This window comes from Octopus sinensis, linkage group LG16 (genome assembly GCF_006345805.1).
Source record: "Octopus sinensis linkage group LG16, ASM634580v1, whole genome shotgun sequence".
In the NCBI taxonomy this organism is placed as follows: Eukaryota; Metazoa; Mollusca; class Cephalopoda; order Octopoda; family Octopodidae; genus Octopus; species Octopus sinensis.
The window spans coordinates 5,558,657-5,572,561 of record NC_043012.1 but is presented as its reverse complement, the minus strand read 5'-3'; the positions used below and the strand labels follow the sequence as shown (position 1 = coordinate 5,572,561).

The 13,905-nt window shown below is 34.1% G+C and overlaps 1 protein-coding gene across 4 annotated transcripts in view; it reads left to right on the top strand.

The window, feature by feature from the left end:
• LOC115220266 (chromodomain-helicase-DNA-binding protein 1) overlaps positions 1–13,905 on the top strand; it is a 108,748-nt gene that overhangs the window by 45,625 nt on the left and 49,218 nt on the right. For 3 of the 4 annotated variants that reach the window (XM_036509862.1, XM_029790373.2, XM_029790374.2), the window contains 5 exons: positions 3,853–3,912; positions 8,775–9,000; positions 10,028–10,128; positions 11,950–12,137; positions 13,174–13,301. In XM_036509862.1, the coding sequence (XP_036365755.1) occupies positions 3,853–3,912; positions 8,775–9,000; positions 10,028–10,128; positions 11,950–12,137; positions 13,174–13,301 (703 nt within the window). The remainder of the gene's footprint in view (positions 1–3,852; positions 3,913–8,774; positions 9,001–10,027; positions 10,129–11,949; positions 12,138–13,173; positions 13,302–13,905) is intronic. The other variant, XM_029790375.2, reaches the window with a different exon arrangement.

The following is a 13,905-nucleotide window of genomic DNA, read 5'->3' as shown; positions in this document are numbered from 1 at the left end:
GGATACTTGTTTCTTGAATGCATAACGATATTTTAAGCATTCTCTGCTTTAAACAACATCAAATGTCTAGTGAATTTGTCCCCTTAATATTGCGTGTGTGTGCATGTAACTTGCTATTATTATAAAGCTCTTGTCTACTAAATCATCAACTTTAGCAGTTACATCTACATTTCTTCTATTTACTCTGTCCATGTCATATTTGTTACTCCACTTTTTGCTTGATCTGGAAGGACTGACATTTGTCATTGTTATTACATGACAACAGACATATACACGTTAAAAATGATAAGCAAGATATAAAGATCTCTCTCTATATATATATGTATGTATGTATGTATGTATATATATATATATATATATATATATATATATATATATATTTATAATATATATTATATAAATATATAGGCACAGGAGTGGCTGTGTGGTAAGTGGCTTGCTTACCAACCACATGGTTCCGGGTTCAGTCCCACTGCATGGCATCTTGGGCAAGTGTCTTCTACTATAGCCTTGGGCCGACCAAAGCCTTGTGAGTGGACTTGGTAGACGGAAACTAAAAGAAGCCCGTCGTATATATGTATATATATATATATATATATATGTGTGCGTATGTTTGTGTGCCTGTGTTTGTCCCCCTATCATTGCTTGACAACTGATGCTGGTGTGTTTATGTCCCCGTTACTTAGCGGTTTGGCAAAAGAGACCGATAGAATAAGTACCAGGCTTACAAAGAATAAGTCCCAGGGTTGATTTGCTCGACTAAAGGCGGTGCTCCAGCATAGCCGCAGTCAAATGACTGAAACAAGTAAAAGAGTATATACATACATACGCAGACACGTATAAGCAGTATTATAAATTTATCTAGTAAACAATATCAGTAAAAATACTTCAAAATTTTGAACTGCTGATATTGATGAAAATCATTAAGAAACTAATTAGTAAATAACATTATTGTTTTTAGATTTTGTATTTTGTGTCATCAGTCATTATTTTCGTCGTTGTCGTCATCATCATCATTGTTGGATGGGTCTGTCGCAATCTTTTATCATCCTTGAAAACTGTCAATCTCTATTTGTGTTTCTTTGGTGGTTGGGTATAAGGTGATTTAAAATTTTTTTTATTCATTTGATGCCCTTCTATTATTAACCATTTTACATGAATATTCATGTTGCAGCTTAGTGAGTTATCTAACTATTGATATCTGAAATTAGCTTTTAAAGATCAGATATATTAATTACTTTGAGTCATGTTACACTTTGCTACTTGCTTTGTCTCTGAAATATAATAGAGCAATAGCAAAACTTTTGTCTTCCTTATTCGTTAACATAGATCAAAGAAGTTATTTCCAAGAAGAAAAAATATAATCTTCTAGTCCTTTCATCTATTTTGAATTTAAACACTTGAAAGAAAATCTATTTATTTTTAACCATAATCCATTTTTTCTTTTTAATTCTTTGCTGTTTTAAAATATAAAACCATATCTTGATTTAGTAAAGTTTTAAAAGTAAATATACAATCTATAATCAATTTATCTGAGAATTTCTTTTCTATTTTAATTTTTTTTTTTTTGTTATCGCCTTCAAGGAAAAATTTTTATTCATGTTCTCAAACTATTTTGGGTATTTCTTACTGCTCGGAAGAGAAGAAAATTTGAATAGGGTTAATGCTTAGAAAATGGTTTTAGTTTAGTAAGTTAGTGGCAGTAACTGTTATTAAATTTTCTTAATGTCAGCTCGCCTGAAATCACCTCTAATTTCAAAGTTTTCATATTTACCCTTTTAGCATTAAAACTGGTCATATCCAGCCAAAATATTCTGCTTGTTTTATGTTCAAACCAGCCACATCTAGCTTCTCACATCCACCATACAATGTCACTTTTAAAATACACAATCACATCATCAAAATCTCAAAGCTCTGTGAGATAATGGATGATTATTTCAAGATATGAATAAATGATTATTTGACTGTAATCCAAATGTTGAAGGGTTAAATTAGAAACTTCTATCATAATTATATGTAAGAACCTTTTCTTCAGTTCCAAATACCATCTTAGTTTTGAAAAAAAAAAATGTTTTACTAAATTCTCCCTAATTCTTGATTATTTTCAATTAAAATACACAGGCAGTGTAATTTTTTTAGGAAATATGGTAAAGAAAGGGTTAAAAAAATCTTGCACACTTAAATTATTAGCTTAATTCTTTCTGTTGAATTAGATTTACTACTTACATAATTTTTTTTCTTATAGTGAACAAAACTTTAATATGCTTTATAAGTCTTTTGTTAAAACATTAGATGCAAAAAATTTTCTTCACATCAAGTCACTGTTTTCATTTTGTCAGTTTGAAAATTAATATGAGGGTGGAAGATTTTCTAAATTATTTCCAGCTAATTCCTTGATAGTACACAAACTGGTTTTGTCAGGTGTAGTGAGTGACTATATTTTTGTTGTCAAATAGGTAATTTAATTGCGCAAATAACAGCCACCAGTATTGTTCTGACGGTGAAACAGCTACTCTTTTTAGCCTACTTTACAGTACACTTGCACATTTTCTCATCTTTGCAAAAGTTCTTCAAGCTAGCTTATAAATACATTCATTGAAATTTTCATTTAATAGGAACAAAAGCATTAATTAAGTTAAAATAATTGTCTAATTATATGAATATAAATACCTAAATACTCCTCCACTACTCCAATTAAACTGTTCCTTCTCAATATGGTTATAATTTTGGAGACTGCAAAATCTTTATATACAAAAAAGTTGTTTACATTTTCATTGCATTTTGACTAGTTTGATCTTTAATTCTTACCCGATGTCTTCTTCCTGGGTATGTACATTGAACCAAACTGGATTTAAATTAAACTTGCAAATCTGAGGATTGCAGCTGTTTAAGTCAATAATGTGCCTGTAGAAATGTGGACAAGTTATAATCCTATCACTGAGGCTGCATTGTGCCTACTTATCTCTGTTGCAGTTGTCCCAGTAGAAGTCCAATGGTGCAATTTGAGTTGAAGCCATTCTGCCACTTTTTGGTATTGTTTCATGATTCTATGATAAAGAATCATGCTCAGAATAACATTCAGAGTTTTTTATAACCAAATTCACTTCCAAAGTTTCGACTTGAATCTCAATGACTATTGTAATCTAGGTGTAAATTTGTATCACAAAGGAAGAACAGTTTATTGCTGTCAGCAGCAGGAGCACTGCATAATTGGTTAATGTTTGATTGTCTTGCTGTGTTTGAACTCTCCCCATTTGTTGAAACCTGTTGTAGACTGGTATTCTTTCTTAAGGGAGAGATATTTCTGAACAAATTAACACCCACAAAATATAATATATAATCTCAGTATACTAGAATACCTGTTAGTTAGTCACAGATTGACCCCAATACAGCAGACCTACCATTAAAAGCATTCCAGTTATGACCATCCCATCATGTCTTTTTTTTGTTTTTTTTTTTGAAAAGATGGTTGGGTGTAATTTGAGGGAAATTCAGCTGCTGTTTCTAGTGCATCAAATAACAGTATAAAAGCTCCTTTATTGGCTTGTAACATTTCCAGTCAAATAGAAATGAATAAAAGGGCAAAAAGTTATATTGAATTACCTGAATCATTGTAAGTTATTGCCAGCACTATTGAAAAAAAAAAATACATAAATCGAAAGCAAAAATGTCTTTAAAGGACAACTACAGACATCGTTTCTATTCACGTTTTAAAATTTTTTAATCACTTTCTTTACTCATCATCATGCGCTAAATTTCTTGTCGTAATTATCAAAACAGCTTCATATTATCAACTCAGGCTATCATTCTGTAGCTGCAGTATTGCTGCATCTTACTTCCTTCTCTTGGCAGTTGGTTGTGGCGTGCCGCTGATTGAATTGCAGTCTACGACCACTCTAGAGGCCAACTCAGGTAACTCAGTCTCTATCCAGTGGAATAATCAGCCAGAGTTTCCGTTAACATTCCCTTTACCTCAACACCTCCCACAAACTGTGGGAGCTGTCTGTGTTAATACTATTGTATTTTACTGCTCTGTACAGTTCTGTTATACTATAGCCAGTTTCGCTAATTATTTACTTATACATACATACATACACATATACATACATATATGTGCATGTATGTATGAATATGGTGTGTTGAAAAAATTTAATATTATCAACCAACAATAATAATAATTTGTGAAAAGTAATGATTTGAAAGAAAATTAATTTTTGAAAAACAATTCGAAATACTAGTGGAAAAGAACAACTATTGAATAAGACTTCATATACGCGCACACACACACACATATATATATATATGTATGTGTGTGTGTGTGTATGTATGTGTGTTTGTATATATATATATATATATATATATATATATAAATAAATAAAAATTTGTTATAGAATGAAAGATAATTTCATTTCAGTCATTGAATACAGAATTGGTTCTTTTCAATGATTCTCTCCTCCTCCTCCTCCTCTTTCACTTATTGACTATTCTTGAATTCCTTGCTAAGGGAAACTCTGGGATTCTTTACTACTGGGAACATTTTTTTTAAAGAAGCTTTCTGTGGTTTTATTTTCTGCCCCTTATTTTTTTCTTTTTGAAAAAAATAATGAAAAAAAAAAAAGTTATTTCCCTATTTCTAATACTTGCCTATGCTTTTTCTTATTTTTTAATAAAAAAAAAAAAGTATCCCCATTTCTCGTTTGACTAGAACCCACACATGCACCGGCTGTCTCTATTAACAGAAAGTGCTCATCCATTGTATTTATTTATCCTATCTTATCTATTTTTTTCTTCCTTCTGTGTAAAACTCTTTGATTGCATATTCTAGCAACTCTCTTTCGTCTTAATTAGTTCTGCTGTAATTTGCTAGTATTAAGTAAGTGAATGCTTGGAATAATTTAATGCCTCTCCCGACTTAATTTTTATCTTTTTTTTTTTTTAAAAAAATAACAAAATATAAATTATTCTTTTAATAATCATTTTTGTTTTGTTTTCAATTCCACTGCCCTTACATGGCACTACTACTACATGGCTCGCTCCAATGCTTGGCTTGCTGTTTTTGGGTTGCTAGTCATATGCACTAATTTTGTAGTTATTTGTAGTGGTGCTCTTTTGATTTGAAATGTAGTGGTGGTTCTTAGTTGCATTGTTATGCTCTGTCTAACATTATACAAGATGTCCACAGATTCTACTTGCATGACAAAGCAGTTGAGGTTGCTTAAGCTGTGGTGTATGTACTGGGCTTTACACATGGGATATATTGATCATACAACTGCATTTTTAGTGATTAATGATTGTAATAGTATAGCTGTACAATACTGAATGTCTTTGTGAATATATTATATATTGTAAATGGCTCTTCATATTTTCTATATTTTGTCGTCTATAAATAACTGTGTTATATTATTATTATTATATCATGAATATTGAGAAGTTTTTAATGGAATTCTTTTGCATTGTTTTGGTTTAAAAAATGAAGCGGGGAAGAAGTTATTATTATAGTTCAGATAGAATGATTTCACTCAACTTCCAGGATAATTGTTTCATAATTTTGCTGTTTTTAAATATATAAATGCTAAAATGCTGTGTAAATAAATCAACAAATTTGATATATTTAAATAAAAGTTCCATATCTTCTTGTGTTCTATATGTGATGACAATGACCATGAGGACTGTTCTTTTATTTCTAAAAGCAGTGTTTAACCTCTTTTGTCCCATCCATGCCCCACATTGATGCTGAGTCGTCCCCTCTCCCACCACCACTACCACCACCCAGCCACATGAAAAAGAATAAGCAAAATGATTACAGATTCAAAAGAGGTTTTAATTAAAACTTCATTGCAAGTTTATTCACTTGTTACTCATGCCCGATTCTTTGAGTGACCCATACCACACCAGAATATTACTATATACCTCTGCCCCCAGTGGGATGTGTACATATCTTGAGAAACACTTTCTAAAGAGAATTCGGCTTCTCTTTTGAAGAACAATAAAAAAAATCCAAATAATAAACCCCCTCCCCATTAAAAAAAAACAAAAACAAAAAACAGCTAGTTTTTTTCAATCATAAAATTTCAACTCAGATTAGTTTGGTGATTTATCAAGGATAAAATAACTGTATTAACAGTTTTTTGTTTTTCATTCAGTGTTGATTTGAATCAAAAAATTCTTGTTTAAAAATGACATATAAATGCATAATTCCAATATGTGATAAGGAATCCGGTACTAAAAAAGTTTTGGCTATAAAAGTTTATAAATGGTTAAATGCATATCTGATTGGAAAGGTACTATATTACCTGACAGTTCAAGATGAACTGTTGCAACCTCACAGATGTGATTTCATATCTCTTTCAAATGCAGTTGTGCCAGTATGGCAGTACTTTGCCAAGTTGTTTAATTGGTTAGAAGCATATTAATATATCAGGGGTTGCCGACAAGTCCCTGGCTTTTAAGAGTATTGTGAAAGGCCTAGTTGGAGCCCCAACCTTCTGAGTTCTTTTACAGGGCTTAGAAAATCTGAAGGGCTGTTGCAATAAGTGTGTGAATCTGAGAGGGGAATACGTTGAATAAAATCATAATTAACTGCTCTTCCTGTATTTTCTTTTACCAAAAGCTAGGAACTTTTCAGTACCCCTTGTATAGTACTATATTATACTTCATATAAATTTCATAGTAATATATTAGAATATATGTATGTATATGTAATTTTGTTAGAAATGAAGGGAGCCACTGTTTAAGTCAAGTACTCAATACTTCAAATAGGGGTATATTCATTGATTTCAGGACAAGGGACTCTTACAGCTCTTCTAATATTAGAGTCACTAATCATCATTGTGTAATCTTTTCTTTGTTGCATAAGTTATTATCCTACAAATGGTTGTGTAGTTAGCCAAAGGTGGTCACTTTCTTTCATCTGTGTTGGGTAATTCAGCATTTAGAGCAGTACCTTCTTTGGCATTTATGGATTCGCAATTTATTTATGCTTGTATCTTAAATATTGGAACAAGACTGGCAAGCTCATGGGTAAGTCAGTTTCATCCCTCCCACAATTCAGCTGGTACTTATTTTATCAACCCTGAAAGGACAAAAGTCAAAGTTGACCTTGTCAGAGACAGATGAAATGCTGCTAAGCATTTTGCCTGGTATGCTAATGATTCTGTGAACTTGCCACCATCGTCTTATATCTTAACCCTTTAGCATTTAATGCAGCAGTATCTGGCCCAAATATTCTATTTTATGCTCAAACTGGTCAGATCTAGTCTCTCATGCTTGTCCTACAATGTCATTTGAAAAATGAACAATCACATCAAAATCTTGAAGCTACAAGGTAATGCATGGGGAATTCAAAACAATGTAAATAAATAAGCATTACACTTGACAGAATAATCTGATTGCTAAAGGGTTAAATATTAAAAGGTATGTGTTTGTGTGCATCTCAAACTAATTACATGAAGAACAGAAATTCATATCGCAACTGCTTTGGTAGCAGAGTCAGCCATCTTCATATGAAGTCTGCTGATTGATCTGCTATTACTTTGAACATGGACATGAGAAGTCATAAAAGCTTCTGATTTGCAAGTACATAAATAAAAGTTGGTTCCCGAAGACGATTTTGTCAAATAAGTGAAGACAAGAACCATGTTCCATCTACGAATAAGGCCAAAGTCTTGAGACTGTGATCCACTGAAATGCATGGGTGGGATACAGGTTGTTATAATGTTCAGAAGAGTATCTAGAGATCTAAGACACTCTATAGCAGTTTAAAAGACAAACTGATTGCTAGAATTAAATGTCTTGTTCAGTGCATTTCTTTTGGACTTTCCCAATAGAGAAAGACATTCTATCTGTAGATGACCTGGAATGGGAAACCTCTCAGTCATTTAGTTCTAACAAGGTTTCCACATTATAAAACTCATTGTATACATAGCCTAGCAGGAATATATTCTTTATTAATCAGCCATGTGCTTACATACAATGATATTACTGGTATTCTTTAGCTTGCCAGAGATACATCTTCTATATGTAGCTCAAAAGAAAGTGGATATTTGTCTCCTAATTTAATCTCCATGCCTCTGTAGAATTACGCTATCATTCCCGGAAACCCTCTTCCAGGGGTAGTGTGGACGGTTTCCTCTGGGGATGCATCAACAAATATTGATGGTTGCTGTGAAGTTTTAGAGACTTAAAGAATGAGAAATGGGAATTTGTGTTTGTCATACCACTCTGTAGCAGAGGCATTACTAACTTTGAGTGTGCTGTAAAGTCTGTTGCCCACTGTTACATGTGTGGCGTTAATTTGCGAGATAATCTGGCACTCAGCACTGTTTTTTTTTCTCCACATATTTCTAAATAATACCAATTTACTTACAATTATCTTTAACTATAAAGGGATTTTGCGTCCAGATTATTCATGTACTTAGTTGGATGTTTTGCCTGTTGGCTAACTTATTCTTTTAATGTCCTGACAAATTAAACTATTTTAATTATTACTTTCGTGCACTTAACGGTTATGAATTTCATTTTTTTTAATTGACATTTAGTTTCAGTTTTATGCTTAAAATTTAAGTAAAATTTAAGTAATTGGAATTAGAAATTGTCTTTTTAAGATGGTTTAGTCAGTATCTATGCTAATGTGTAAAATCCTTTGTGTATTTCTGTCTCTTTTTCTCCATTGATGCATCATATTTGTGTATGAGTATATGTGTGTGTGTATATGTGCATGTATACACATATATATGTGTCCATGTGTATAATCATGACTTATGTGTAATGTACAGCTACCGGCAGTAAGACTACAGTCTACAATGTGGAACAAGAAGGAGACCCTAATGCGGATGTCAACCGAGACACAGATGAGACTGAAATACAATACCTCATTAAATGGAAGGGCTGGGCACATATCCACAACACCTGGGAAACGGAAGCTTCGTTAAGAGAACAAAAGGTCAATGGTCTGAAAAAACTGGAGAATTTCAAGAGAAAAGAGGAGGAGATATCGGAATGGTAAGTTATTTGGAAAAGATAAATGTGTTAAAAAGTAAATATCAACACTTGCTACTTTCTTGGGATAAATGATGAAATATCCCTTGTATGTTACACTTCTCTTAATTCATATTTTTAATGAATAAATGTGCTATATAATAGCTGTGGAAACTGTTAGAGTGTCATGACATCATTAGGATTAACTGTGAGAGATCAGTTGTAGATAGTTTTTCTGACTGTTAATCTGCTTGGCTTAGTGGATAAAAGCAAGATTATCCTTAGTTTAGAAATAAAGTTTCCTACTTGAAATCCAGTCAAACAATGAATCCATGGATATGATACTATATGAATATTGGATATGGAGCTCTGTGTGTGTGTGCATGCTTTGTCTTGATATCTTGCAATAGTTGTAAATGAGCATCACCATTATATAAGTGGTGTTGTTTGTTTGCAATCTTCTGTGGCAACCTGTCCACCATGGTGGAAGTTACTGACAGGAAAGATATCCATCCATAAATCTGCTTCAGTGAAATCTGTCTGATCATGCAAGCATGAAAAAATAACATTAAGATGATGATGAGGATTTTCTTTTCTGTTTCATGAAAGGATGGCATTTCAATTAAGAAGGCACAGAGCCAGAACTGATACCCAAAGCCTTCTGTCCAATGTTCTAATGGTTCTGGTAATCCACTGCCCCAGACTTACTTTACCTGTTGACTTTGAAAGAATGAAAAGCAAAGTTAACCATATTTGCTTTCTGCATTATTCGTATTGATCGTTAAACTTGCTTTTCTGAGGCACCAGCTTATTTTTATCAAATGGCTAAGTAACCTTTTGATTCAAACTCAGTGCATTGGTTTACACTGATAATCACATACACACAGTGGGCTTCTTTCAGTTTCTGTTTCTGTCTACCAAATCCACTTACAAAGCTTAAAATGTGAAATATTAAAACTTTTTTGTTAAATACCTATTTCTCTCTCTCTCTCTCTCTCTCTTTTTTTTTGTAATATTTAAAACAAATGAAATATTCTTCTTTAATTGACAGGCGTGAAACTGCCACACCAGAAGATTTAGAATACTACGATTGCCAACAGGAAATGGTCACAGAACTCTATCAGCAGTACTCGAAAATAGAAAGGATTATAGGTAAGTACTTGCTACCAATGAGATATCAATCAAATCTGATTAAATGTAAAGGGAGTGCTGGTTGATGAGTGGAGTAAGTGAGTAACTATGATTACTTATTAGTTAGTCTAAATTACCTCATAAGGAGCATAGAGTTGGTTTCCCAGTTTTTCTGGCGCATATATATAAATCCTTAAATCCGTTTCAGCCCGAAGACTGCGGCCATGCTGGGGCACCACCGCTGTTTCTGAAAGGTTGGAGTTCAATTATATCGAACAGGCTGCCTGCCGACGACTATTCACAGGCATGATCCCACTACTGCTCGACACGGGGTCTTTTGCCTGCTGCGTTTCCGCCCTGGGCCAAAGCGACCCTCCTTAGACAACCTGGTCATGATGCACTCCTTCGCCAGCACCATATTGATGCCGAGCTTAGCGCGGACACACGATCGCCATAGAAGACCGACTACCAGGACTCCCAGCCTCAAACTGGCCAATCAACCAAGCCTCCGAGCAGCTGGATTACAGGAACACTCCACAACTGCCAAATATATATATATATTCCTCCTTGAACAGGATGCTGGTCTGTTGCAGGATTACACATTTTTACCAACTGACTTGAGCAACATGAAATGAAGTGTTTTGCTTAAGAGCACAGTGGAATTGAAACTACAATCTTATGATCATCTGTCCAACACCCTAACCACTACACCATGTGCCTCTACATGATTACTCATTAGGGATCATTAATTAATTATAGGAAAGCTTAGCATTAAGTTCTGATAGAAAACGGGCCATAGGTCAGACATGGGCCATGCCGCTTCTTTGCTGGACCTCCATGTTATTGGAGCCCTTGCCATTTTATTTAGCCCTGAGTTTGGTAGTTGGGACTAGAAAAGGGAATGACAGTTTCTCTTGTGTAATCGGTAATGTTGTAATCCTGCAAGCTGTTGAAAGATATGTAGTTTATTTTCTGCCAGCCCATTTGTGTTTTTTTTCTGTCTCAGATTAATTCTTGTGTATAATATCATTTACATTAAAGTATGAGCAATTAATTTTTCAGTGTAGATATACTTTACCCTGGGTTTCATAAGATAACAAGAAAGCCTCTTTGGTCAACCAACCTACTAGAAATAGCAGTGAAAATTGCCTGAAGCCATGTACTACTGTCTTAGGAAGAAATACAGGATCATCACTGCTAAACATTTTACAGTAGGTTTGCTTACTCAGGGCTGCCCTGAAGTGGAACAGTAAAAACAACCCTGAGTTTCTTTGATTCTGCTGTTCTTTAGAACAATCGGAACAAAAAATAACCAGTGGTATATTTCAGAATATTATCATTCATATAAATAGCCGCAGTGGCAGCAATAGGGATGCTGGCAGTAGTAAATATAGTGTTTCAGCACTTGAGGTCTCATTGTGCCAATGGACTGGCTTTCATTTGTCGTCAGGGAGAGCACTTTGGAGTCTTTGGTGGACTTCACTCTGTTGCAAGCATTTCGGTCAGGTCTTTGATTTCTTCTCCACTCTCTTTCACTAACCATAGAGATCCTGCAAAAAGTGTTGCCATTCCTTCTATTTCTAAGCTATAAAAAAGAAATGGAGCCTCCACATAGTTGCACAACCTGCTAGAAATAGCAGGCTAATCTCTCTAAATCACATTGTGCACTCTTAAAAATGAAAAGTATGTATTAGATTATGTGGTTTGTTTTACTATGCCTGAAAAAAAACATGTCTGTCATGGCTAAAATGCTTGGGATTATAGACCTTTTCAATAAAGATTGTCCTGTGGTTATACGACAACAACAACAACTCAACTCTCTGTTTAACGTGTATTTTCCAGCCCACAGTAACCAGAAAACAAACAATATTGACAATGGTTATCTTGACTATATGTGCAAATGGCAAGGTTTAGCCCATGCTGATTGTACTTGGGAAGATGGAGAGCTGATCAGTAACAAGTTTAAGAAATTTGTTGACGAGTACCACATGAGAAATAAATCCCAGAAGATTCCATTAAAACAGAATAAGGTAAGTCTAACAGCTTTATATTTATATATATATATATATATATATATCTTATTTTTCTTTCTTTTTTTAATATTGTGTTTTGTGAAGAATACTATCTTTGGTTTCAAGTTTCCAATAAGTCAATCATTGAGTGTCTGTGTTTATCATAGTGACTGAAGGGAGCATCTGTGCATCTTGGCTGAACAAATATGACGAGGCATTTTATTGGTTTCCCTTTCCCTGTCGATATTTACACACACACACACACACACAGAGACATAGCTGTGTGCTAAGAAGTTTGCTTCCCAACCAATTGGTTTCAAGTTCACTCCCACTGCATGGCACCTTGGGCAAGTGTCTACTGATGCAATCCTGGGCTGGCAAAGCTTTGTGGGTATTTTGGCAGATGAAGCTGAAAGAAGCCTGTTCTATAAAAATATATGTGTGTGTGTGTTATTTTCTCCTTACCTTGGTATTATATGATAGTTATAACAAATGTCACCATCATGCAAGCAGTATCCTTCATTTCCAATCTTCCACGAAAACCTGTCTGGTTATGGGGAAATATCACTTTACTTGGAAACAGGTAAGGGGTGGGTGATAGGTCGAATATTTTTGTTGAATATGGCCAGTTTAAAAGCTAAAGGGTGAAATGTATTTTTAATTAATTTCTTTGTTTTTAAAAAGGAAACATAAAGCAAATTATTTCTGATGTGATGTGTATGGGGGGTTGTTCCTATTTAAAAGAGATGTTGTTTTGGTCTAAGTCAATCCTGATTGAACAGAATTATGATTGAAAGTGTTGCAACTTCGAATTTTCAAAGACATTGTGCATTTAGGGCTTTCTTGGTGATTTGAGGTATGAGGGAGCAACTGAATTTGATCTGGTAGCAGTAGAATTTCTAAAGGTTGCAGAAGCTGTTGCATTTTTGTAAATTAAATTATTCTTGATAAACTCCTTGTGGAGCATTTGAATGTATAATTATGAAGTTTTATATTGTCTTTCTTCTTTAATTAATACCTTTCTCTCTTTTTCATTGGGGGAAAAAAAATTAAGGTTTTGAAATGCCGTCCAAAATTCCAGCCTGCCAAGCACCAGTCTAAACTTTTGGGGGGTGCTGAGAACCTGATTCTTCGAGATTACCAGTTGGATGGTATCAACTGGTTGACACATGCCTGGTGCAAGTAAGTTGATTTTTTTAATTTGAAAATCTACTCTAAAACTTTGCTATTGCCATTGTAAAAGCACATTGGAGACTAGGTTAAGATGGTTGGCCTACTGATAAAATGGTCTAGCGCTCAAGCCATAAGAGGTTTCTTGCTATTGCCATTGTGCTGTTGTTCTGCCTAAATCACTTGAGTAAATCTGCTTAATTTAACCTTATTAATACCAGCCCCTGGTTTTATGATACAAACTTCCTGTTTTAAAATAAATCTAATTTTAAACTTTCCATCAACATTTCATATTAATTTATATTGTAGATGCTAACTTAATAAGGACAAAGTTGTTTTCAAAATTCAAGGGCTTCTGGGTTTGTGGGTGCTGGTGCTGCATAAAAAGCACCCATACTGGTACCATGTAGATGCACCCATACCAGTGTTGCATAAAAGTACCCAGAACACTCTGTAAAGTGGTTGCTGTTAGGAAGGGCATCCAGCCATAGAAACTATTGCCTGAGCAGTTCTTCAGCTAGCCAGGTGTCAAACCGTCCAACCCATGCCAACATGGAAAATGGATGTTAAATGATGATGATTATGAAAGGTAGTGTAATTCAATATAAATTTGGTA